The sequence below is a fragment of the Cucurbita pepo genome, chromosome LG09 (assembly GCF_002806865.2).
Source record: "Cucurbita pepo subsp. pepo cultivar mu-cu-16 chromosome LG09, ASM280686v2, whole genome shotgun sequence".
NCBI classification, from domain to species: Eukaryota; Viridiplantae; Streptophyta; class Magnoliopsida; order Cucurbitales; family Cucurbitaceae; genus Cucurbita; species Cucurbita pepo.
The window spans coordinates 4,126,992-4,151,766 of record NC_036646.1 but is presented as its reverse complement, the minus strand read 5'-3'; the positions used below and the strand labels follow the sequence as shown (position 1 = coordinate 4,151,766).

Sequence of the window (24,775 nt, the reverse complement as noted above, 5' to 3'; positions counted from 1 at the left end):
TCTAGTCTTAGTTAGTTGTTCCCTTTTTAAGCTGGACTATTAGTCTCTACTGACCGAACATAGTAGATTTAGGGCTTGTCTCGAACGTAGTGTTATAGATATTGTCATTTGTATTTGACGTTTGGGCAGAATGGTGGGATGGAATGTACGTCTAATGAATATGAAACATATCGTTCCAGGAAAGAATAGTTATTTTTGTTTCGAGTTAGTAGGTAGCTAATGGGGAAAGCTGTGACTTCAGTGCAAGATTGAAAACAGAAACAGTGTCAATTATGTAATTATGGTCATGAATCATGAGGGATCTGTGCTTGCAGCTCCCGTGTTAGACGACGTTCTACATTGGTAAGAAAGAGCTAAGAACTAGAGAGTGCTAACTGCTGTTTAGCTCCATGACTATCTGCCTAACCTTTTACTGGTAAAAATGATGATTTCATATGCCCATGGCACTGCTAGGGGACTTTCTTTCCTTTTTTTCTGGGTCGGGTATCAGAAAGACGTTGAGTAACTTGTAGCCCTTCGAGACGTTGAAGTATTTGCTTGATGCTCGGACGGTTTCTTGGGAAGAATTCTATACTGTGTATTGCTAGCTTGGTGAGTTCGACTCCCTCTTCAGCAGTGTAACCCCAGTCTTTTTGCAAGGTTTCGTGGACCAATGAGCCATTTGGTCTGTACTCATTTTTTGCCCAATTGCTCACTAAGCTGTTCACAACCCGGTGATGATTTTCCCGTTCTAGTTTCTCAGGTTCATAATCTCTCTTGGCTATAAGTCCCAGCAGAATTTCCCCCAAGGAATAGATATCAGTGCTCATTTTCCCCTGACTCCCACCTGAAATGCAAGGTACAAAACTTCATCTTTCGGCCGAGGAAGCCGAGTATCAAGAAATTCAAGCTAGTTTACTTTATATAAACTCGTGTTTACCAGTTGGATTGTTTGTGATGCCTATTTAACAAGTATGTCGAACTTTTTTAACCGATTCCTTGGAGATTATTCATACTGAAAGCTAAGCTTTTGGACATTGAAACATATTTTTAAGGTACCTCTTGTAGACAGATGAAAGTAGCTGGAAGGATTTTGTGCAAAGTTATTGAGGTCGGCCCCCGTCCCGTTGCTAATCACCTCCAACCCGCATAGTTTCGGCTTGCATTCCTGTTAAAATAAACAGGTTAACAATGTTAGAAGCTGCATAGACTGGAACATACAGATTTATGAGGTAACAGTAGCTTTTCTTCATTGTTTAAAGACTATAAAGTAACTATTCTGACCCAATCTAGCATTATATTTGATGCTCTAAACTTGATGGCCAGGCTTTGCTTTTCCTGACTGTGAATGAAGTCCAAAAGCCGAGCCAGTTCTAGGATTACTTCAACTCTTTGGAGCCAATTAAGATCATCTGCCAAAAGAAAGAAAGAAAACTGGTACAGAGCTTCAAAGACAATGGTTTTATGGCTCATGAACATGTAAGTTACCTCTTGCCACTAGATTTTGCAAGGAACCCAATGGATCGAGATCATAAACGATGCCCTTCACTTCATCTTCACAGCAATAACCAATCAATTTAGCCAAACTGGGATGGCCATTTAGAGACGGGTGCGTAGAAAGCTTCACTTCTTCCTGAAAAGACAAAATTTCAAGCTTCGAAAACACAGCCATGTCTGCTAATGAAGGTTAGAAACTTAAAATCTGAGTACTCACTCGAACCAAGAACTCATTGGTTATTGCGTTGCCGAATTCTGGCTTTTGATCCCATATTTTCACTGTCAGGTTTCGAGCTTCTGTTCCCGTTGACCAAGCTGATCGGAGCTGCCCTCTGTAAAATCTGCCGGACTGGGTGATTCCGATCAGGCTGTTGCTGTGGAAATTGCTGGTAAGTGTTTTCAAGTCCTCTGATGTAAAGATTAAGACATTCCCATTTGCAGAATCCGCCGCACGGTGGAGGTTGAAGAAACTCTGCATCTCCGCCATGGAAACAAAGCAAAATTTGGGAGTTGCAGAGGCGTTGACTTTCAAGGATAAACCAGAGTTCTTTGCTTCCGCCGTAAGAATATGTTCAATATTAATAATATTATTAAAGAAAGAGTTGTGTTCACTTTCACCTGCAATTCCTTTGCAAATGGACTTTTTTCAGGAGGAAGCCGTACGAAGAGTTGTTCAGCTTTGACCAGCTTAAATTACTATCACATTTCGCCGGGATTTGTTTTCTAAGAAAGTACGTAAATCTTTAACGACTTTCCTTCTACGTCAAATGACATAACCCTTTTGAGGATCTTTCTGTCTGTCTCTCTCTCTCTTTGTCGTGTCAAATTTGAATTGAAGAGGGAAACGAAAAGTTAAGGAAGTTTCCCATGAAAACAAGACTCGCCCTGTAACCGCCCAAGCCTACCGCTAGTCGGTATTGTACTTTTTGGGCTTTCCCTTACGGGTTTCCCCTCAAAGTTTTTAAAATGCTTCTGATAGGGAGAGGTTTCCACACCTTTATAAAGGGTGTTTTATTCTCCTCCCCAACCGTTGTGGGATCTCACAATCCACCCCCTCCGGGATCGGTGTCCTTGTTGGCACTCATTCCCTTCTCCAATCGATGTGGGACCCCCCAATCCACCCTCTTTTGGGGCCCAGCGTCCTTGCTGGAAAACCGTCTTGTGTCTACCCCCCTTCAGGGCTCAGTCTCCTCGTTGGCACATCATCCGGTAGCCCATTTGTAATAGCCCAAGCCCACCGGTAGCAGATATTGTCCTCTTTGGGCTTTCCCTTTTGGGTTTCCCCTCAAGGTTTTTAAAACGTGTTTGCTAGGGAGAGGTTTCCACACCCTTATAAAGGGTGTTTCTTTCTCCTCCCCAACCGATGTGAGATCTCACAATCCATCCTCTTCGGGGCCAGCGTCTTCGCTGGCACTTGTTCCCTTCTCCAATCGATGTGGGACCCCCCCAATCCACCCTCCTTTGGGACCCAGCATCCTTGCTGACACACCGTCTTGTGTCCACCCCCCTTTGGAGCTCACTCTCCTCGTTGGCACATCGCCTGGTGTCTAGCTCTGATACCATTTGTAACAGCCCAAGCCCACCGCTAGCAAATATTGTCCTCTTTGAGCTTTCCCTTTTGGGTTTCCCCTCAAGGTTTTTAAAATGTGTTTGCTAGGGAGAGGTTTCCACACCCTTATAAAGGGTGTTCCTTTCTCCTCCCCAACCGATGTGACATCTCACAGTCCACCCCTCTTTGGGACCGAGCGTTCTTGCTGGCACTCGTTCCCTTCTCCAATCGATGTGGGACCCCCCCCCCCAATCCACCCTCCTGGGGCCCAGCGTCGTTGTTGGCACACCGCCCTGTGTCCACCCCCTTCGGGGCTTAGCCTCCTCGCTGGCACATCGCCCGGTGTCCGACTCTAATACCAATTGTAATAACTCAAGCCCATTGCTAGCAGATATTGTGATCTTTTGGCTTTTCCTTTCAGGCTCCCCTCAAGGTTTTTTAAAACGCGTATGCTAGAGGGATTCTACACCCTTATAAAGGATGTTTTGTTCTCCTCCCCAACCGATGTTGGATCTCACACGCCCCATGCGGGAATTCTTGAACAATGAAATTCTATTTTGTTCATTAAATTATAGAACAGGCTAGCTTCTGTTGATAAGTTCTGTACAGTTTTATGTGAAAGTAGGAAGATTCCAAACCATTGTTTGTTAGTTCAGAAATGGGGAATTGTCTAAATGCTTTCTGCAGCTGAACCCGTGACCAGCTTTGTTTAGAAAGGGAGTTTATAGGTCTGCCTTAATGAGTGGCATGAATCAACAACATCCCACCAAAAAAAGGCTCATGCCAATCTCACCCTCAGTAGCTCTACAAATTTCTCATCCACAAAGCATGATACAAGCTTTCTCAGCTCCTCCTTTAAGAAGAGGGAGACGCTCGTTGATGTCTGCAGCAACCAACAACTCCGCCATGGCTACTTGCATTCGGGATTCGGTAGAGGACGAGGAACACATTTTCCGTAGCCAACTTCCCGAGGTCCAAGTGCCTGATGATATCACATTGCCGGAGTTTGTACTTCAGAATGCTGAATCATATGCTGATAATGTGGCATTTGTGGAAGCTGTGAGCGGAAATGCGTACACTTATCGTGAAGTTGTGAGAGACACGAGTAGGTTCGCTAAGGCCTTGAGCTCTCTGAGGTTGAAGAAGGGGCAGGTCGTTATTGTCGTTCTACCCAACGTTGCTGAATATGCCATTGTTGCTTTAGGGATAATGGCTGCTGGAGGTGTGTTTTCTGGTGTGAATCCAGCAGCTCACATATCTGAAATCAAAAAGCAGGTGGAGGTAGCAGATGCCAAACTCGTCGTTACAAACAGCTCAAGCTTTGAAAAGGTAAAATCGAAACTGTCGTTATCGATCATATTATTTCGAATTCAACTCGACGTCTATCTAATGATTGATAACAGGTAAAGGAATTAAAGCTTCCAGTGATCGTAGTAGGGGAGGAACTGATTGAAGGTTCCATGAACTGGCACAAACTGCTCGAAGCCGCGGATCGAGCGGGCAACAATTTCGTCAAAGAAGATATCAAGCAGACTGATTTATGTGCCCTTCCTTTCTCATCAGGCACTACAGGAGTTTCCAAAGGTGTAATGCTAACTCATCGAAATCTAGTGGCGAACTTGTGTTCTACGCTCTCCGGCGTACCGCAAGAAATGGTGGGCAAGGTCACGACGTTAGGCCTCATTCCGTTCTTCCACATTTACGGGATTACCGGAATATGTTGTGCAACACTTCGAAACAAGGGAAAAGTCGTGGTGATGGGAAGATTTGATCTTAGAACCTTCATCAATGCCCTGATAACACAGGAGGTCACATTTGCTCCAATTGTTCCTCCTATCATCTTGGCCTTGGTTAAGAATCCTATTGTGAAGGAATTTGATCTAAGCGGTCTCAAACTTCAGGCTATCATGACTGCAGCTGCTCCGCTCGCACCCGAACTTCAAACGTCCTTCGAGAAAAAGTTCCCGGGCGTGGATGTTCAAGAGGTAATTAAGTCACTACTCGAGTAGATGGATTGTGAGAACTCTCGACTCTTATTCATTCTGTCAAATTATCAAGCTATAACATGTAGTCCACCTTCCTGTTTTCTGCATATCGAAAACGAACCGAGCTCCACCGTCGCATTGTAGAGCTAATTCACAGGGTCGTCCTACCTATGCTAACTAAATGTCATTGATCGCCAACAGGCATATGGGCTAACCGAGCACAGCTGCATCACTCTCAACTATGGAAGCATAGGCAAAGACAATCTCGCTGCAAAGAAAAACACGGTTGGCCGTATTCTTCCTAATCTAGAAGTCAAATTCATCGACCCCGACAGCGGTAGGTCGCTGCCGAAGAACACGCCTGGGGAAATCTGTGTAAGAAGCCAGTGTGTGATGCAAGGTACATAATTTGGACTGGTGCAGAAAATCCATCTGAGATCTCTAATTATATGCTAGTTGAATCTTTCCTTGTTGTTTCAGGCTACTACAATAATGAAGAGGAGACTTCAAGGACCATCGACGACAAAGGCTGGATGCACACGGGCGACATCGGATACATCGACGACGATGGCGATGTGTTCATTGTGGATCGTATTAAAGAGTTGATTAAGTACAAAGGCTTCCAAGTAAAGACACTACATAAACTTTGCTTGATAAATCGAAGCTCGAGAACAGAAAAAAGTAGAATTCAAATGGTTATCAAACAAGACCTATATAAGGTAACGAATGTCTTTGATTTCTATACAGGTTGCTCCGGCCGAGTTAGAGGCAATCCTCCTTACTCATCCCTCGATTGAAGATGCAGCTGTGGTGCCGTAAGCTTCGCTTCTCTTTACATTATTTCTATTTAAATGATCCTGAAACAAATCGAACCCGAAATTGTTAAAACAACGTTAACCCGCGTCGGTATTTCAGGCTGCCAGACAAAGAAGCCGGTGAGATCCCAGCAGCAAGCATTGTAATGGCTCCAAATGCAAAAGAAACCGAAGACGAAATAATCAAATACGTCGCTTCAAACGTTGCACATTACAAGAAAGTTAGGCTTGTTCATTTTGTCGAAACGATCCCGAAATCGCCGTCTGGGAAAGTCATGAGAAGGTTGATCAAAGAGAAGATGATCGAAAAGATTCGAGCCGAGACGGCCTCTTGATCCGTGGCTGTGATGGCTATATTTTGTTTGAATCCTCCATTGCAATGGGCAGTGAAGCTCACACTAAGCTCTTCTTCTTTCCCTTTCTCAAGTTCCTAGTTTGGCTGTTCTGTTAGGCCTCAATGCAAGTTGTTGTTTAATAATATGAAGCTTATATTTTAATTTCTATTTTTCAATAAATAAGTTTATTTTTCTTTTTCCTAAGATTCTCAATCTGTAATTCAATTTCTGCAATTATTGTTTCAACCCGACAGACTCATATGATAGTGTCTACCGAGTCATAAAAGTATTAGTTAATGGTAATATCTGATTGCAATTAATTATAATGTTAAATTGATCAAAAATAATAATAAAAATAATAATAATAATAATAATAATAACTCTAAACTTGTATTTTATTTCAAAAATATTCAAAAACCGGTAAAAGTTTTAATAATAAATTAAAATTTCATAAAAGTATTTATTCTACCTTAGTTTTGTACTTGACTTTGTTTCAAAAAAAAAAAAATATATGTTCGAATTTTAAAAAGTTTCATTAATATTATTCAATTTAAAAAAATATATATTAAAAGTTCTGTAATATGTTTAAAAAATACCGTTATAGTTAATTTTGGATAGAAACCATTAGTATTTTGTTTCAATAATACAAAGAATCAGTTCCAAATGAATCTATTACTCCTTAGCCACTCAAAACAGAATGTATTATTTTTAATTTCATAAATTATGTAAGGGTGAAATGGTCAATTTAACTTCGTTTTTTATGGGATGGGATCGGGAAATAAATTTCGGCCACAAACGTATGTGAAGAGACTCTAAATACCACAATATGTTACCTAGAAAGCAGATTCTTTGATAAATATAATTCAGATCTCAAATTGAGACGTTTTTCTTCTAAATCTGAGCATTATATTTGTCATTTCTAAGTTTCAAGCAATTCTTGCGGTAAAATTGCATCTGAGCCATTCAATCGAGCCTTGATCAAGTTCGATTGTGGAGTAACTCAATTCAGAATAAGGTTTCCAAATCTTGCTTCTAAATCTCGATCGTAGTAGGTAATCTAATTCTAGTCTTATCTCTTGATCTGAATTTTGTATGAGGACGTGTTAATTATTTTTTAATAAAGGGTTCTTGTTTCAACAAAAGATCATTGGTTGAGGATTAGGGTTGCCTTATCAATAGTCTCGAACTTTTAATAGTGCTTCAAAAATACTCTTAAATTTTGCACACGAGTCATTACAGATCGTATTAGAGCAAGACGATAGGATGGGACTCGGAGATGAACCAAGGTAGAGTTAATAGGCATGTGCCCCGAGAGTAAAGGAATGATACATCATACATGAACAAACTGAAACTATATTTAAATGAGAATGATCACGAGAATATGTCATTATAGTTAAGAAAATAATTGACAATCATTATATATCTCAACACCGTGCACATCTTTTTTATTGTTCAAACTCCAAAATTAAATATGTTTGGCTTGAAACAACTCTCCACGTCAATAAAAATAAAATAGAACTCGTTTTTTAATATATCATCAAAATTACAATTTTTTAAAAAATATATTTAATTATATAATTAAACAAGTGTATTATTAATATAATGTTATTAATATTTTATAAATTTTACAAAAATGTCGATTAATTTTTAATATTGAATTCAAATAATTATTTATTTACCATAACACCCCACGACTTCAGCCCCATCTCACAAATTTTTTTAAATATTATAAGCAAGTTGCTCAATAAATAAATAGGGATAATTAGTTTTTTTTTTTTAATCATTATTTTATATTTGGTTTAAAAAAATTTTATTTTCAAAAGACTAATTATTTTGGATCTATTTCCATTTTATTATTCTTTTTAAATTAAACAAATAAATATTACTTCTATATTTTATTATTTACTTTTTTTATTCATATTTTTTAAATTAAAATATTTTAAAAAATATATATAAAAAAGATAGCAAAAAATGATTAAAAAAAACATAGAAAAACAAAAACAAAAATGTGCATCAAATTAAATTAATTTTTTAAATTTTAATTAGTAATAATTTAGTTACGATAATTTAAATTTTGTAATAATTATTTTTTTTAATTTAATTCTTATATTTAAAAACCTATAAAAATTTAATTGTTAACGGTTGTAATTTATAAGAATATTTAGTCCATAATCAATTTATTAATCTACATATTTAAAAAAATATATCATTAAATTTTAATAATATTGACTAAATTATAATATATTAAATTTTGTGATGTCCGGGAGGAGAACAAACTACTGTTTATAAGGTGTGGAAACCTTCCCTAGCAGTCTTGAGAGAAAGCCCAAAAAGACAATATCTGCTAACGGTGGATCTGGGTCATTACAAATGGTTTCAAAGTCAGACACCAAATAATGTGTCAGCCTTCTCGCTGTTTCCCGAAAGGGGGTAGACACGAGGCGGTGTGCCGGTGAGGACGCTGGGACCCAAAAGGGGTAGATTTGGGGGCGGTCCCACATCGATTAGAGGAAGGAAAGAGTGCCAGCGAAGACGCTAGGCCCCATAGGAAATGGATTGTGATGTTGTTTGTGCAGACGCGTTTGAAAGCCTTGAGGAAATTAGAGGAGGAAATTAGAGGAGTAAATTATTACAAAATTAAAATATTTTTTAACCTTTATATTTTTATGTCACACTAATATTTTTGTATATTTATTAATAAAATAAAATATTATGATAAAATCCCACTGGTGAACGATCCCTTCCAATTATAGCTAAAAACAAATTTAAATATATTTTAATAATAAAATATGGAAGCGTGTGTGATTTGTATATGAACCCATTGGGCCGGACTCGGCCCAAAACGCGTGGCTTTATCGTTGGTATAAATACTGATTCAGTAATAGAGTGGCGGGTGAGCTTTTGAGGAGGTGAAGGTGCAGTCCTCCACCATAACACGTCCTCCTCTGAACACTAAAGTCTACCAAATTTTTCTGCCGACGCACTCGGTAAGCTCTGCAAATCTCACTTTTTGTTGTTTTCGGTTTGTGCATTGGAAGAAAACTAATGAAGGTGGATCGAGTTTATTGTTTTTATCATGTTTCCGCTGAGGTTCTTCCGATTCAGATTTTTTTGTGAATTTTTAGTGTGTTATCAGATGTTCGTTTTGCTTCGAATTTGAATGAATCTAGTTTTTCTTTTGTTTTTCTAGATTTCGCTTAGTTATAGATAGTTTTTTCTCGGTGGAGAGATTAGAATGCTTTGGAAATGATTGAATATGTGATTTTCTCCGTTTGTTTGTCGGTGGTGTGGATGGAGATATTATATCTGCTGCTGCGGCTGTTGTTGAATTTTCTGTTTAGTTTTGGATATATTTACTTAAATCTAGAAATATAGCTAGCTTGAGATCGTACATTCAATGTCGATTGAAGAACCATGTGTGTTCTACTCATCATCCCTCCTTTAGTTTCTCTCCAGTTATCTTGAGCACTACTGCTTCCAAAATCGTAAGAATACGCAGTTTCCTTCGATCCTTGATGGTTTTTCTGTAGTTAATTGCTCCAGGACTAAGATAGAGATGAAGAAGACGCTTAAATTCTAAAACCTGTCCCAGAGCCTAGGAAGGGGACACTAAACCGTCTGGATTCTACAAATTTAGCAATTTATTTTACACTGAGAAATACAAAGGAACGTGGTCGGTTTGGATTGGTACTTCGCAATCGTGATAACTTGAGGTCGAAATTTTCTAGCTTCACTTCCATTGGTAGGCCATAATGTATCAATTGTCTCGTTTTTTTATCATGTGGACTTATTGTTCCAGAAATTTTCACGAATTTATTTGGAACAATAGAAATTCTGTTCTCATGTTTCCAATTATATGAGGTAATAGTCGGCCTTTGCCACAACTGAATTATGTAGACACTGAAGAAAGTGAACCCAATTACAATCTGTGCTTTCCCGAGGTAGTTCTGAGGGTACACAGAGCAAGGAAGTATCTCTGTCTGAGGTGAGTTTTGTATGACTTTTTAAGCAATTAAAGCTAAAAGGTAAGCGGTTGAAGAACTGTGACACCGAAGGAAAGGTATAGTGCTTTAAAATTTAAGAACACCATTCTCTGATAAGGAATAAAAAGTACTGTTAACTACTGCGGTTGTTTGTAACCGCACCTGGTTGGGCTTTAGAATAAAGTTAAAATACATGAAAAGAAATGTACTCTGAGAGAACATCTTTCTGCTTTTGTGCCTTCCTTACTGTGGTCTCTTTGGATGAGGTTGACAACTGTATTGATCCCTGCACGTTTGAGAGAGGAATATCTCAATCTTCTTTATTTTGCATATGATCTCAAAGAAAGAAATTGTTCAAATTCTACTTCGTCATTTATTTGAAGGTTATGCTTCTTCTTGATTGCCTGATTTAAGTCTTGCTCTTTCATACCTTTTTTCAGCTGTAGCATCTGTTTTTGTTAGTAAATTAACTATGACCACCAATTCTTGTGATGCAATTGAATGTTCAATACACTGTTTATGATTTTTGTGACCAAATAGATTTCTCCAAAATGCTAGTCAATGCTGATTTATAATTCTCTGATAGGAATAAGGTGCATGAGACATTTCCCAGCCATTTGTAGTTGATGGAGTGGAATGCAAGACCTTCTTTACAATGGGACTGGGAGAACTTAACGGTACTTAATCCAAGAATTTCCGGACATGGGGATATATTACATCCAACTAATTTTGAAAATAAACATGGAATAAATGTTGGATCTTCCAATTCAGTTGGGGACGCCAGAATTACTGGTGGTCCTTTTTTCGAGTTAGGGAAAACTTCTCCAAAAAACTCAAAGTCAGTTTCCCAAAATTCATTGTCGATTGAGAAAAGTCGAACAACCAAATTCACACTTGAGGGATTTGAGCCAACTTTAGAAGATATTGACAACAAATACAAATTTGTTGAGACTTCAATTTGCTCCTGTGAACCAATGCTCAGTCTGAAGCTTGGTAAGCAGGCATACTTCGAAAATACTAGTGCTGGAAATGTTAAAAAGCCATCTGTTCCCTTGATGGAATCCCAAGCTACTCGAAAGAGGTGCCAGAATACACCATCCCCTCACTGCCAAGTTGAAGGTTGTAACATAGATCTTTCGAATGCTAAGGATTACTATCGCAAACATAGAGTTTGTGAAAGCCATTCCAAATCTCCCAAGGTCATCATTGGAGGCATAGAGCGTCGGTTTTGCCAACAATGTAGTAGGTAAACTCCTGGACATATTTAAATTTTTGCAGATAGTTATGGGTCAAAAAGTATGTTCTTACCGAGTGCATATATACCTCTTTATCCATTAGCTCTTTGATCTGCTTTGTATCTTGCATATTTCTGACCACTATTTGTTTCCGAAATTAGCCATTATTTAAATCCAATGTGAATAAATATTAGATCTGCATTGTCAAAGGTTTCATGGCATATCTGATTTTGATGAGAAGAAACGAAGCTGCCGTAGGCGTCTTTCTAATCATAATGCTCGACGTCGTAAGCCACAGTCAAAAGTGATCAGTCTGAATCCAGCAAGGCTATCTTCTTGGGATTTTGGTATGTCATTTTCACGAAAAACAGTTCTCATGTTAACAAGCTTTCAAGTCCGCAACCGAATGATGGTTGTAAGTTCTTTATTGCTCATGTTTGGAATCCTGAATTAGCGTTCATATAACTGAGCTGGTAGTTAGCAGCCAGACTCCCTTATATAGTTCAAGTAGTGGATATCTGCCTGGAGATCATTTTATATTTCTATATAATTCATTATTCACCAGCATATTGATCATCCGTTTATATTGTGACCTCAGTAGAGAGGCGACAGATCGACGTTTTCTCAGACAAATTATCGCTCATCTATCCTATATCTCGTACAAATTCAGCATGGGAATCTGAATTGAACACCAGACACCCACAATGTGGCCAGTATGTATTAAAGTCAGAACAAGCATGTGGTTCGACAGGGCAGCTTAACGTATCAAGGAATGAGATGCGATGCGTGCGTGCTATGCCTTATCACGACACCAGTAAGCTCGTGACCTTCAAGGGACCTGCAACCAGGGTTCTTGATGCAGGTTCATTTCTTTATACCAAGGAACATGTGCTATGTTTTTATTCTGTTATTCCATAATGATTTGGTTCCTAGGTTGTCAACGAACTCGAGGTCAATAGTGTGTCCTTAGATTCCATATGAATTGGAAACATACCAAGTAATGTTCCACAAACGTCATTTCATAACAATTCCTTTATGCGTGCATCATTTTTTTATTTCACTTTAGAGTAAGTAAGAGTTTCAATTTACGTGCATAGACATGATCATATTCAACGAAAACAACCCGACAAGTTTAGATTCAACCGACCCAATCTACGAACTATGAATTTGTTTTTGCCCACTAAAAGATATGATGTTTATATCCAATTCTTCACGATTGTTTGTACAGAAATGAAATTTGCAATTGTTTATAGGTTTTTAGAAGGATAATTGATTTCTTCTGTTCTGAATACAGCTCAGGATCTTCAACGTGCTCTCTCTCTTCTGTCAACTGATTTAAAGGGTCCATATGAGGCAAAGCTCATTTCATCTGACAGCCCTAATAGTCTTAGTAACCCTAATTATGCTAACCAAACCGCCACATCGCAGTCGCCAATGGATCTCGGAATTCAAAGTCTGCCCTTTGCTTCAGTTGATTCAGGATGGCCCATTGAATCGCAGGTGCAGGTGCAGGTGCAAGTCCACCATCCGAGCAATGAAGGCAGTGGTTTGTTACAAGACTTGCAGCTCTTCAAAACACCATGCGAGATTGGTATGTTCTCTAACAGTTAAGGTCAGCCAACTTATTCTTTCCCTACGATTTTTCATGGTTTCTATTTGAATGAATTGAAGACTTTGATGTTCCTGGAAGATGCATGTTAACTAAAACGAACACTCCTTTTCTTGCATTTTCACTGATAATTCTTCTGTGCTGATGACCATTTAAAATCATATCCATGAGACCAAAGTTCCCCACTAACGACTTCCCATTTATTCTTTTTTTTTTTTTTTTTCTTTTTTTTTTTTTTTGTCAATTTACTAAAATTCAAAAGTGATATTATCACTAGGTGACCCCGGAAATTAAGAACGAAGATGGGAATGTTGCAGGTATCTACACTATCTACATTTTCCCCTCGCGAGAAAGAACATCGATTTAGACTAAGCTTATTGCAGATTTATTTCGTTGTCATTGTTCACGACCCCAATTGATAATGCCCTTTGTTTTGGTTTGTTTTCTTTAAAAAAACACAGCTAAAAATGTTTGTTACTTTCTTCCAGTTCTATTGAGAGAGAGAGAGAGAGAGAGAGTGGAGCTAAGCATATCTAATAGTATTTTCTTTTNAATAGAAAAGTCGAATAAAATGTTGGGAGGAGTTCAGAGAGATTAAACGGTAAAGGATGGATAAGACCGGGAGGGGCAAGCTATAGAGAAAGAAGGAATCTTAGAAGGATTAAAAAAGGGAGAATTTTGAAGAGATGGGTTATATCGATATTTTCATTAAAATAGTGGATTTTAAAATATTACAACTACAGAAAATACTGGGTCGAATCATTACTATTTTACGGCTGTTCTAACTCAAAACACGAGTAAAGCCAAAGGTGAGCAGCGTTAATTTTCCAGCTTAAAGAATGTCTCCGTTAGGAAATGAGTAAGCCAATGGCTAATTTAGGAAATGATCATGGATTAATCCAGGAATACTCTCTTATTCCTTTCTTCCTTTCTATTGGTTTGAGGCCTTTTGGAGAAGTTCAAAGCAAAGCCATAAAAACTTATGTTTAAAGTGGACAATATCATACCATTGTAGAGAATGATGCTGGACTTGGGTAGCAATCAACAAGAAACTTGGTAGCATACTTCAATAATCCTTCAAGGACCATGGTGCCACTCTTCTTCGGAAAGAGGAGTTGCCGAGCTATCTTAGTTAGCTATTTGAAAGTCAAGCTCTTTGGAGTTCCCCTATCTATACAGCTGCTTCCCTATACAGCATAGAATAGATCTTTTCATAGATTTAGTCAGTCATTCTATTTCCTTCTTGTTTCGGCTTTCAAAAAGCGGCTAAGGAGTTCAAAACTTGGTAGCATACTTCAATAATCCTTTGAGGACCATTTCTCCAACTCCGTAAGTTAAATAACAGTGTAGGGGCATTTTCAGGCGTTTTCTTTCTCCAAATGTACAGTCCAATATCAAGAAATAAAACAATGCTTAAATTTTGACTCTTAAAATAGTTTTAACACAAAGACAAATATAAATAAAAAGGTTATTTGTTACTAAAATTACATTTTAAAACATTAAGTTCTAAAAAGCGATTAATCAAAATAAAACAAAGTTTGGTTTTAAAAAACAATTTATTAAGTACCTAATTGTAAATTTACTTTCGACTATGTATTGACAATAACAAATTGTTTGAAAGATGCTTGTGTACTTCGCGAGGACAAAAGGGAACTTATAAAGTGATACCTAAAAGCTGGCACCATTTTCAACTACTCCAAAAGAATTAGTTCATGCCTTTAAATTTTATTCTATTTTACTTTTTTTAGTTTAAAAATAAAAATAAAAATAAAAAACTTCACCATGAGGGCAAGTCATATTAAGAAATAACCGAGGGAAAAACACGAATTATTTGAGCAAAAAGGCAAAAGGAAACAAAAAGTGAATCTATAAGAAAATTTTAGTTTTTAGAATATAAATAGAACAAGCATATTTTAAACGATGGAACTTGTACACCTATACTTACCCTCATTTGAAGCAGCATTTCTAATAAGGCCAACCTCCACCCATATCGCTACTTAGAGGTCAACTTTAGGAACTACCTAATTCTAGAAAGTATTTTCTAAAACGGAGTTATACTAAAAAGTTAATGACAAAGAATGGGTCAAATTTTAGATAAATGATGGAAGAATAGGTGAAGTCGGTCAGTTAGATGAATAGGTTATCCATTTTGAGTATAAACTCTCATGCTTTGCTTTGGGCTTTCTCAAAATGCCTTATCACTAATGGAGATAGTATTCCTTGATCGTAAACCCATGATCATTCCCTAAATTAGCCGATGTGGGATTTTCATCATCCAACAAGGACAAACCCAAGTTGCTTTTAAAATTTGCAACTACGAAAAAAAAACATCAAATTTTGTTATTGATCATAGAAACAACTATCTTAAAATATTTTTTAAGACTCCATTATTCCTAAAGCTAAATTCTTCCTGAATGATATATTTATGTAATGCAAACAGGGGGTTGGTTATATAACGTACCAGGACCACGCAATAATCCATAATTAGCACCAAACCCTAAGAAAGGAATAATAAAACTACTTAAGTGGATAAGGTGAATACCAACTACTTCAAACAGTTGGAAAACCAAATCGCCCTGCCACGACACTGCATGAACATGCGTGAGGTTCCTCAATAAATTAATGAACAATAATGGCATGGAAAGACAAATAATAAATGAGATGTGAATAATGATGCAGAAATGACCCGAAAGACATTGCAACCTAACCAACATTAGTAAATGGGTACACAAGTCACGTCCCCAAGACTCCCATTTGGGAAGGCTGCATTTACTTTTTTTGACGACCATGCACGCACGCACGCACGCACGCAACATGCTAGCCATAATTTATTGACCATAATAATGTGATGTGACACCACCAATAAGGGTCATAAATACCATGAATGACCCAGCGGTTTGTCAGATGAGGCAATGGACTGAACCCAAAATCTTTGTCCAACCCAAAAGAAAACCCTATCTAATGCATCTTTGGGATCCTGTCCTAGGAAAGGATCCGTTTGGAACACCCAACAGAAGAAAGACAATTAAGAGATCAAACCGGAACCCAAAAGGGTAGAGTCTAGTCTACTCGCAACATGTTTAGTGCACAAGTTAACAGGCCCACTAGACTAAATAAGTGAATTCAAGAAAGTAAATGTGTTCCTAAAATATCAGAAACCAACCATTAAATCTTTTGCCAGATCAATCCGGTTGATGATTGAAAAGACCAGGAACTAAATTGAGTTAATACAACATGACACGGATCAAGAGAGGTAGACTGACTTGACAACTGCTGCAACATGAGGACGACAAGACTGACTTTCAGACACCCATATTGAGCAACGCTGGAAGATAAATCTGGACCTTCTCAACCCCCTCAAACATGTTCTAGAACTCACTGGAACAGTACACAATGACAAATTAATGCGTGGAAGGGAAAACAAAATTACAAAAAGAAATGTGGGGTATACTCAAGGAAAGTACCAATACCACTGATAATTTACCAAAAGGGTTCCCCTTTTCTGGTGGTTCAAAAATTATCTTGTTAATCAAATTATATGGAATCCACTTCATAATGCAAATATATCTCAAGAAAAGCACATGCAATTCCGAACACCACATAAAGATACAGAAACTCACACAACAGACCTGTTCATTGTCTTCATCCTGTGCCGGTGATGGGGATTTCTCCGACTCCGCTGGCTTGTCGGCTCCACAATTTTGTCTATTGCATTTGGTTCGGAATGGATAGTTTATGTTGTTACATTTCTCACACTTCCAGCTACCCTCCGGCGTCTTTTGTTCTGGAAGGCATTATAAACAAGAACATTAGAAATCATGAAGCTTATAACGAAGTTTGAAAAGGAAACCACTTCTATTGGAACAGGCCCATATATTGAACTTACTAGAACCTTTATCATTTTTGGGACCCTGCATTTCAAAAATAAATGAAAAGGTTAGACTTGCAAGTGAAGTTAAGCGAACTCATTTTGTAAGGAAGTTGTGCGTGACAGAAACATGACGAAAGAAATTCAACATTCACCACCAATTGAAAAGGAGATGTTTGCTAACAACGTTTAGATAAGTAATTGCAGCATAAAAGCACATAGGAAAATCATTCACTCATAAGAAAATAACTTAACAGACCTGTGACCCAGGCTTGGGCGTGTTGCATTTCCTCATGTTACAGACGGTTCTAAATGAGAAATTGATGTTTCCGCATTTGGGACATGGCCAATCGTTGTCACGAGTAGCGTCTGGATGAGCATAAGTAAGAAACTAGATTAGAAAAGGTTTTCAACGTAATTAGTCAAGGACAGAACATAACAAAGCAAGTAAAGAATAGTAACCTGCACCCTTCTTCTGCGACATGTCATCCGGAAAAAAACCTGGCCTTGGACCCTGGTAAATTTACTTGCTCATAAATTTTACACAAAAAGTGACAGATGACAGATAGGAAATATATGTGAAACTCAATCAAGAACAACACTAGTAGACATACAGGACAGATTCAGTTGCAACTCATAGCTGTAGGGGTAAGTCTTTATTCGCACAAGTCTTAATATCCGAACTATAAATCTTCAGGCTTTAACATTCATTCCAATAGGAAAGATATTTCTCTTCAACATTCAACCATTGAAATACTTTGTGATACATCACTAACATTCTTCTTTTAATATTCTTTGTGATACATCAATTGATGTATTGTTATAACAAATATTCAAAACTAAGGTGAAAATGTAATTCGATATGATGTGATTCTTTTTTAATCTCTTATCTTCAGAAAACAAAGATTTAATAATTCATTTTCTCAACTTCCATAGAATCTAATTGTCAATACCTCTATGGATGCTTGAATATTGTCCTTTGAGGGGGGGATTGTTNGGGGGGGGGTTCTAGCTAAGCTAAGAGTACACCAAACTTAAAACTCTAGAAAGAAAAACTGCTGAGCGACCGGGAAATAATTTACATCAAAAGACCTACCATGGTCCCAGGGCCCATGGGCAAAGCAATGCCATAGCGATCCATTATGGGTGGCATACCATATACTGCACCTGAAAAGAAGAACAAAACAAGATAAACAGAGGACCGATCAGCACAGCACTGACTTCGCATAGAGTACTCGTGAAGGCAGAAAAATGAATTTCAAGTTAATAATCTTGTTAGACAGAGTATTATGATGTCGTCATAAACAAGAATCACAAACAAAGGTGAGCATAATAGTAACATAACATACTATTTCCCATCAAAGATCCACTAGAATAAGGTGCAGGCCCAGATAGGTGCAAAGGTCTGTAGGGGCTGCCTGCAGAAAATCGGCTGCCGTAGTTGTAATGATATGCTGATCCCCCAGAAAATGGCACATCATAGGGAGGTATAGATGAACCGTTGAATATAGAAGAACCATAAGGTGGTACGCCAGGATACATTGAAGAGGGTGCACCAGAACCCATGTAAGGGGCAGAATAGGAGTAGCCCTGTGGAGCATGAACAGGCTTGGCAGCAGATTTCTGGAGAGAGAAAAGCTTAAGAAGGTTATTTGTTTTGTCAAGAGAACGTGTAGTTCAACTTTGTGAGTGTCGGTGGTGTGTTAATAAACAAACTTTTCTTTTATGAAAGAAACTTATGAGAGGTGTACGGGAACTGGCCAATGGATGTTACAAGAACTGGAAAACAAGGAGAAAAAAAAAATCATAATTACTGGAGTACTTGAAGAGAATACACCAAGAAAAACTTACACCTAATATGTTCAATAAAGTACCATCTCATGAAGCTCAAGTAGTTAATAGTCACTTGTGCCTTGTGAGAAAATGTACATCCTAAAATCATAACTACAAAAAAAAAAATGAAGATAGCATAAATATCACAACCTAAAAATGCAAAACATAATTACCACCTAAAACTGAAAAATACAAACAATTTAACACCAGATACACCGCACCAAAAATGAAAAGTAAACATGAGATGACAAGATTGCTAGAAATAAAATGTTTATTCTCAACAAACGGAAAAGGTTGTGTACTTTTTTATACAGATTGTGTATGAAAAATTTGATAAACGTCTCCTCTTGCTCGTTATGCAGATGGATACAAAACAAAGCACTGAAATGAACAGAGAGGGAAAACATACTAGAACATTTAAATCCAAGAGACAACAAAATTAGGTTTTTCAAATTAACAAACGTGATAATTTTAGTTTCCTTGGGGGAATCATTCACGTCTTACAGAATTATGATCAGCCGGACGTGGTTGAGTGCAATTGCGCATATTGCAAGTTGTTCTAAATGAAAAATTGACGTTTCCACAACTAGGACACGTCCAGTCATCTTCCCTTCGGCTACCTACAAACAAATAAAATAATAACAATTATTAGAGAGAGAGAGAGAGAGATAGGAAGAAGACGTTCGTCAAATTTCTGGAAATCTCTCCAGATTCAAATATCAATAAATCTAACTTCGTTAATCGGTATGCCATATGTATTCACTCAAAAAAATCTAACGAGAAAATTTACAAATGCAACGTAGTTGTAAAAGAATGCATGATCAAATACGAAGCTGTAACTGAATTACTAAGGAAACTACGACGCCTAAACATACCATCGGTTCTAGCACGTTTGGCAGCAGAGGAATTCCTGCTATCAACCTGTACAAGACAATGGAGATAAGAGAAAATTAAATAATTTTATTCACAACTAATGGATGCATCAATTCAAAACCAAGAGAAATAGTATGAGAATCTCCATCTCTAAATTCTACAGCAGCATCGCGCAATTACTGTCAGAATCCGATACATAACAATCATACGGATAAACAAAGAAAAAAACAAACAAACAAAAATGCGCAGATATCGAACAGAACCTAAGTATCATACAGACTATAAAATTGACCAATGTCATTCAAATTCAATAACTTCAGGAATACGGCGGTGCAATTAAGCTTCCATACATCGACAACAAGTAATTAACAAAGATTTTCTAGGGTTTAAGGAAGCAAGAAGTCGATTTTCTTTTCTTTTCTTTTTTGTATAAAACAAAACAACAAACGATTAACGAGACAATTAAGTGAATGAACGAACCTGAGACATATTGCGACCAATCAGAAAGACGAGGAGAGGGAGATCTTGTTCTTGGACTCGGAATAGCTGCGCGTATCTATTTTTCTCTCGGGAACGGCAATGCCCGTCGGGTATACGTGACGAACGCCGTTCTGTAGAATGACCACGATTGGGCTGCCCGAATTCCTTTCTTCATTATATACTGCAACATAAATGGACCGCACTACGACCCATTTAGCTTTTTTTTTTTTTAATGACATTTATTCTAACAAATTAATAAAAATATTAAATGAGTATTAGCCTTAAAAATATTTCTTTTTTTTTTTTTAATTTTAATAATATTCTTAAATTTTTTTAAATAGTCTCACAAAATTTTAAAGAACTTAAAAAAAAATTATTAATAAATTTGAACTTTTAAAAAAATTAAAAACTACTTAAAAATATTCTTAAACTTTTAAAAATACTCTTAAATTTTTTTAAAAAAATTATTAATAAATTTGAACTCCTTAAGCTTAAAAAAATTATTAATAAATTTGGATCTCTAAAAAAAAATTTAAAAATACATATGAAAAGTATTTTATTTCAAAAAAATTTATTAATACATTTAAACTGTTTAAAGCCACTCTTATAAAAAGAAAAAAAAAAACAATATATGGACAGAAATAATTTCGACTAAATTATTTTAATGTTACTCTTGAAAATTAATTATTTTGAAAGTTAATTAAATTTTTTTACTATTGTTTTGAATTTGTTTTAATGACACTTATCCAGCAAATTATTAAAAATATTAAATTAGAATTAACCTCAAAAATATTTCTAAATTTTTTTAAAATTTTAATATAATATTAAATTAGAATTAATCTCAAAAATATTTCTAAATTTTTTTAAAATTTTAATAATATTCTTAAATTTTTAAAATAGTCTCAAAAATTCTATCACTATAAAAAATAACTTTAAAAAATATTTTAACTTTTTAGTAGTATTTAAAAATACTCTTAATTTTTAAAAAATTTATTAATAAATTTGAACTTTTAAAAAAAAATTAAAAATACTTATGAAAAGTACTTTATTAAAAAAATTTAATTAAGTTTTTTTTTTTTTCGAAGTATAAAAGTATTTTTTAAAGTTTTTAAAGAGTATTAAAAGTTTTATATATTAATAGGTTGAATTGAATGTTTTTGAAAATAAAAATATTTTTTTCACACAAAAATATTCACAACCCAATCTAATTTTAAAATTGTAATGAAATTAAGAAAATTTAGAATTTTTAAATAACTAAAATACAAACCTTGTTTAGGTCACTGAATAACCAGCCGGAAATTCACCCAAAATTTCAGCGTTAGGTAAAAAAAAATTACAAGCTAATTATCATAGCTAAGAATAATGCTTACATTATTCAAGTTTTAAATTGGATTATTTTCAAATTATTTTAAATAAAAATTATAAAAAAAAAAAAAAAAAAAAATCCCTACATGAGCAGCTTCACTCGAGCCTTAGGAGGGTTGATTGCCATTCGGCTCATGCTATGGCGTTGAGGATCGGCTACAAAGCAACAACGTCTCCAGAGCCTGTCTCCTTCTCCTGGTTCGCTCAGGGTCGTCTTAGATATTTTAGAAATAAATATATTTTTATATTAAAAAAAATATATATATTAAAATATATTTATAAAAAAAAATATTATTTCTACCGTATTAGATGAACATAACTCTCCACAATGGTATTATATTGTTTACTTTGTACCTAACTTTCATAAGTTTGCGCCGTCCTCAAAAAGCCTCAAACTGATTGAGATAGTATTCATGGATTATAAACCCTTCATGGTTCTCTTAGATAAGGGACTTTCTTCCAACCAATAAAAAAAAAAAAAAAACTAAATTACACCTTTATTATTATTATTATTATATTTGAATTATTAATACGATAAATAAATATAATTCTTTAAATTACTAAAATACAAACCTTGTTTAGGCCCGTAATTTCGACGTTTTATTATAGCTAAAAATTGTTGGATGCAAGTCCTACGTCGACTAATTTAGAAAATGATCATGAGTTTATAATAAAATAATACTATCCTTCGATACATTTTGAAGAAGTCCAAAGCAAAGCCATGATTGATGACGTTGGTTGCCATTCGGCTCATGCTATGGCGTTGACTCGCTTCACAGCTAGTCTCCTTCCCCTGGTTCGCTCATGATAGTCGTTTTAGATTTTTTAGAAATCAATTTATTTTCATATTTAAAAATATATATATTTAAACCAGGAACACAACTCTCTCAAATGATATGATATTGTCAACTTTGAGTATAAGCTCCCGGGTTTGCTCCTCCAAAAGGCCTCAAACCAATTGAGATAATATTACTAGATTATAAACTCATGACCTTTCATAAATTAGCGGAATTAGCGTAAATTAGCCAACATCAGACTCTTCTTTTCACCCAAGATCTCCATTGCTTTGGAAAAGAAATGGAATACAAAATACAACACATTCTAAAATATCAACAAAATTAAACGACAAACAAAATTAAACCAACAAAAATGACAAACGACAGATCGGAAGCGTGATCATCGCCGGTGATCGGCGGTGTGGTTTTATTCCTCACGCGTGATCGGCGGAAGGAAAGCAGTGAAAAAGAACACAGCGATGGCCACCACCATCGCCCCGGTGGGAGTATTGGCTACCATCTTACCTCCAGAGCTGCCGTCGGGGACAGTCCTAGTCGTCGTAGTCGTCGCCGGCGACACTGATGACGTGGCATTGCTAAAAATAGCAGCGTCCGGTGAATTTGCAGGCAAGCCGAGAAGCTCTGTCAAAAAAATAATTCGATTTAAAATAATTTAATGGATAAATAAATTTAAAAAAAGAAAAATAAAAAGAAAAAGAAAAAGAAAAAGACGGGTTACTGGGACAGTAGGTAACGCTCGAGTTTTTCAAGTGACAAACAGAGGGAAGCTGAAGAATCTTGATTTCTTGAATCCCCAAATCCTTAATCTGTTGGTTACCGTTATGAGTTTGTTGTATAAAGAAACACAAACACTTAGGGTTGTTCTCTTTCATAACCTCCACCGAGTCGCAGCATTCCTTCCCCGGCGCCGCCGCCTTCCCCGTCGCGAAATCGAAGCAATTCACCACTTTTTGTAAGTCGTTGCTGCACTCCTCTTTCAAATTCTCTTCTTCCGCCGCCGCCGCCGCCGCCGCCGCTAAACACAACCCTACGGTCACTATCAACACCGCAATCTTTTTCATTTTATTTTCGTTCTTTCTTTCTTGGTTTATTTCTTGTTCTTTATAAAGGAGAGGGAGGAGACTGACAGGTGGCGGTTAGTTAATGCGTTTGGGGGATTATAGGCTGCCACGTGTGCGTGTGATTTGATCGGACGGTTGGGATTGCGGGAGGGGAATTAGGGGGCTTGGGTAGTTGGGGTGGGGTGGAGTTAAATTTGCTTGCTTGGGTAGCTGCTGCTCGTCAGTGAGATATACGTTGGAAGTTAATGTGGCTGAGCTGTACAATAACCACGTGGCGTGCTTTGGTACACGTGTCACTCTTGGTTCTCATGTGGGAAACTTTGAAATCCATTGATTCTGTTAAGAGTGTGTGGGACCGATAAATATCAACGGCTTAGATCGTCCGTCAATTTTTCTTTTTTAATTTTTAAGAAATTATAAAAGGGTTCAAAAATATTCCTTACTTTAATTTTTTTTTTTACTTTAAAAATACCATTAATATCTAAAAGTTTTAAAATAATGTATAAAGTGTCGGTTTTCTTTCATTTATTGATAATAAATTCTTTAATTTTTTTTATAAAAAAATTGTGTTTAAAGCTATTTTTAAATTTTTATAGGTATTTAAGTAATTTTTAATATGTTTTCGTCCATATATACATAATAATTTTATTTTTTTTTATATAAAAGGGTAAATAAAAGTAATACTAATTTAAAATTTTAAAAATATATTTTAATCTTTTTAAAAAAATGGAAGGATATTAATGATTTTTTTTTAATCAAATAGTATTTTTTAAATATTATTAAAAGTTTAAAGGTATTTTTGAATAAAATATTAATAATTTTCGTCTAAAACTAATAAGAATATTTTTATTTTATAATTTGTTAATTTAATATTTTAATTTTAAAAAAAATTGAAGGATGTTATGAATTTTTTTTAATCAATAGGGTATTTTTTAAATATTATTAAAAGTTTAAACGTATTTTTTAATAAAATATTAACAATTTCCGTCTAAAACTAATAAGAATATTTTTATTTTATAATTTTTGTAATTTAAATATTTTAATTTTTAAAAAAAAATTGAATGATGTTAATGAATTTTTTTTTTAATCAATAGTGTATTTTTAAATATTATTAAAAGTTTAAACGTATTTTTTGAATAAAATATTAACAATTTATTTCTAAAACTAATAAGAATATTTTTATTTTATAACTTTTTTAATTTAAATATTTTAATTTTTTTTTAAATGGAAGGATGTTAATGATTTTTTTTTTTTTAATCAATAGGGTATTTTTTAAATATTATTAATAATTTGAACGTATTTTTTTGAATAAAATATTAACAATTTCGGTCTAAAATTAATAAGAATATTTTTATTTTATAATCTTTTAATTTAAATATTTATTGAAACGGTATATTTAAAGCAAAATATAAAGTTGAGGGGTATTAATTTAGCTATTGAAGTATAATATAATTCATAATTTAATTAAATAAATTCTTTATTTTTTCATTAAGAGACCAATTTTGACATTC

General features: G+C 35.6%; 4 protein-coding genes and 1 pseudogene across 7 annotated transcripts; 2 read left to right on the top strand and 3 right to left on the bottom strand.

Moving 5' to 3' along the window:
• Positions 1–66: 66 nt before the first annotated feature.
• On the bottom strand, positions 67–2,250 carry LOC111802078 (annotated as a pseudogene).
• Positions 1,940–6,364, top strand: LOC111801697 (4-coumarate--CoA ligase-like 1). Its single transcript, XM_023685801.1, has 8 exons — positions 1,940–2,036; positions 2,127–2,207; positions 3,713–4,354; positions 4,429–5,010; positions 5,212–5,410; positions 5,491–5,636; positions 5,758–5,825; positions 5,926–6,364. Exons 3-8 carry the CDS (start codon positions 3,764–3,766, stop codon positions 6,158–6,160), a joined length of 1,821 nt encoding a protein of 606 aa, XP_023541569.1. The 5' UTR covers positions 1,940–2,036; positions 2,127–2,207; positions 3,713–3,763; the 3' UTR covers positions 6,161–6,364.
• A 2,684-nt stretch (positions 6,365–9,048) lies between these two features.
• LOC111801414 (squamosa promoter-binding-like protein 12) lies at positions 9,049–13,464 on the top strand. Of its 3 annotated transcripts, none has more exons than XM_023685409.1 (6): positions 9,049–9,147; positions 10,730–11,389; positions 11,589–11,725; positions 11,980–12,240; positions 12,673–12,990; positions 13,265–13,464. In XM_023685409.1, the coding sequence occupies exons 2-5, from the start codon at positions 10,770–10,772 to the stop codon at positions 12,987–12,989; spliced, it is 1,335 nt and encodes a 444-aa protein (XP_023541177.1). In that variant the 5' UTR covers positions 9,049–9,147; positions 10,730–10,769; the 3' UTR covers position 12,990; positions 13,265–13,464. The 3 variants fall into 3 exon arrangements, with proteins under 3 accessions (XP_023541177.1, XP_023541178.1, XP_023541176.1); XM_023685410.1 differs by having other exon boundaries at positions 11,977–12,240; positions 12,673–12,969; XM_023685408.1 differs by having other exon boundaries at positions 11,977–12,240.
• A 2,548-nt stretch (positions 13,465–16,012) lies between these two features.
• On the bottom strand, positions 16,013–20,199 carry LOC111802754 (ranBP2-type zinc finger protein At1g67325-like). Of its 2 annotated transcripts, none has more exons than XM_023687241.1 (10): positions 20,042–20,199; positions 19,564–19,609; positions 19,193–19,308; positions 18,205–18,478; positions 17,952–18,022; positions 17,318–17,369; positions 17,115–17,224; positions 16,874–16,898; positions 16,617–16,771; positions 16,013–16,365 (listed from the first exon to the last, which is right to left on the bottom strand). In XM_023687241.1, the coding sequence occupies exons 1-10, from the start codon at positions 20,048–20,050 to the stop codon at positions 16,363–16,365; spliced, it is 861 nt and encodes a 286-aa protein (XP_023543009.1). In that variant the 5' UTR covers positions 20,051–20,199; the 3' UTR covers positions 16,013–16,362. The 2 variants fall into 2 exon arrangements, with proteins under 2 accessions (XP_023543009.1, XP_023543010.1); XM_023687242.1 differs by having other exon boundaries at positions 16,880–16,898.
• A 2,180-nt stretch (positions 20,200–22,379) lies between these two features.
• LOC111802266 (non-specific lipid transfer protein GPI-anchored 1-like) lies at positions 22,380–23,270 on the bottom strand. The gene is made up of 2 exons (XM_023686567.1): positions 22,922–23,270; positions 22,380–22,824 (listed from the first exon to the last, which is right to left on the bottom strand). The coding sequence occupies exons 1-2, from the start codon at positions 23,262–23,264 to the stop codon at positions 22,610–22,612; spliced, it is 558 nt and encodes a 185-aa protein (XP_023542335.1). The 5' UTR covers positions 23,265–23,270; the 3' UTR covers positions 22,380–22,609.
• Positions 23,271–24,775: the final 1,505 nt, after the last annotated feature.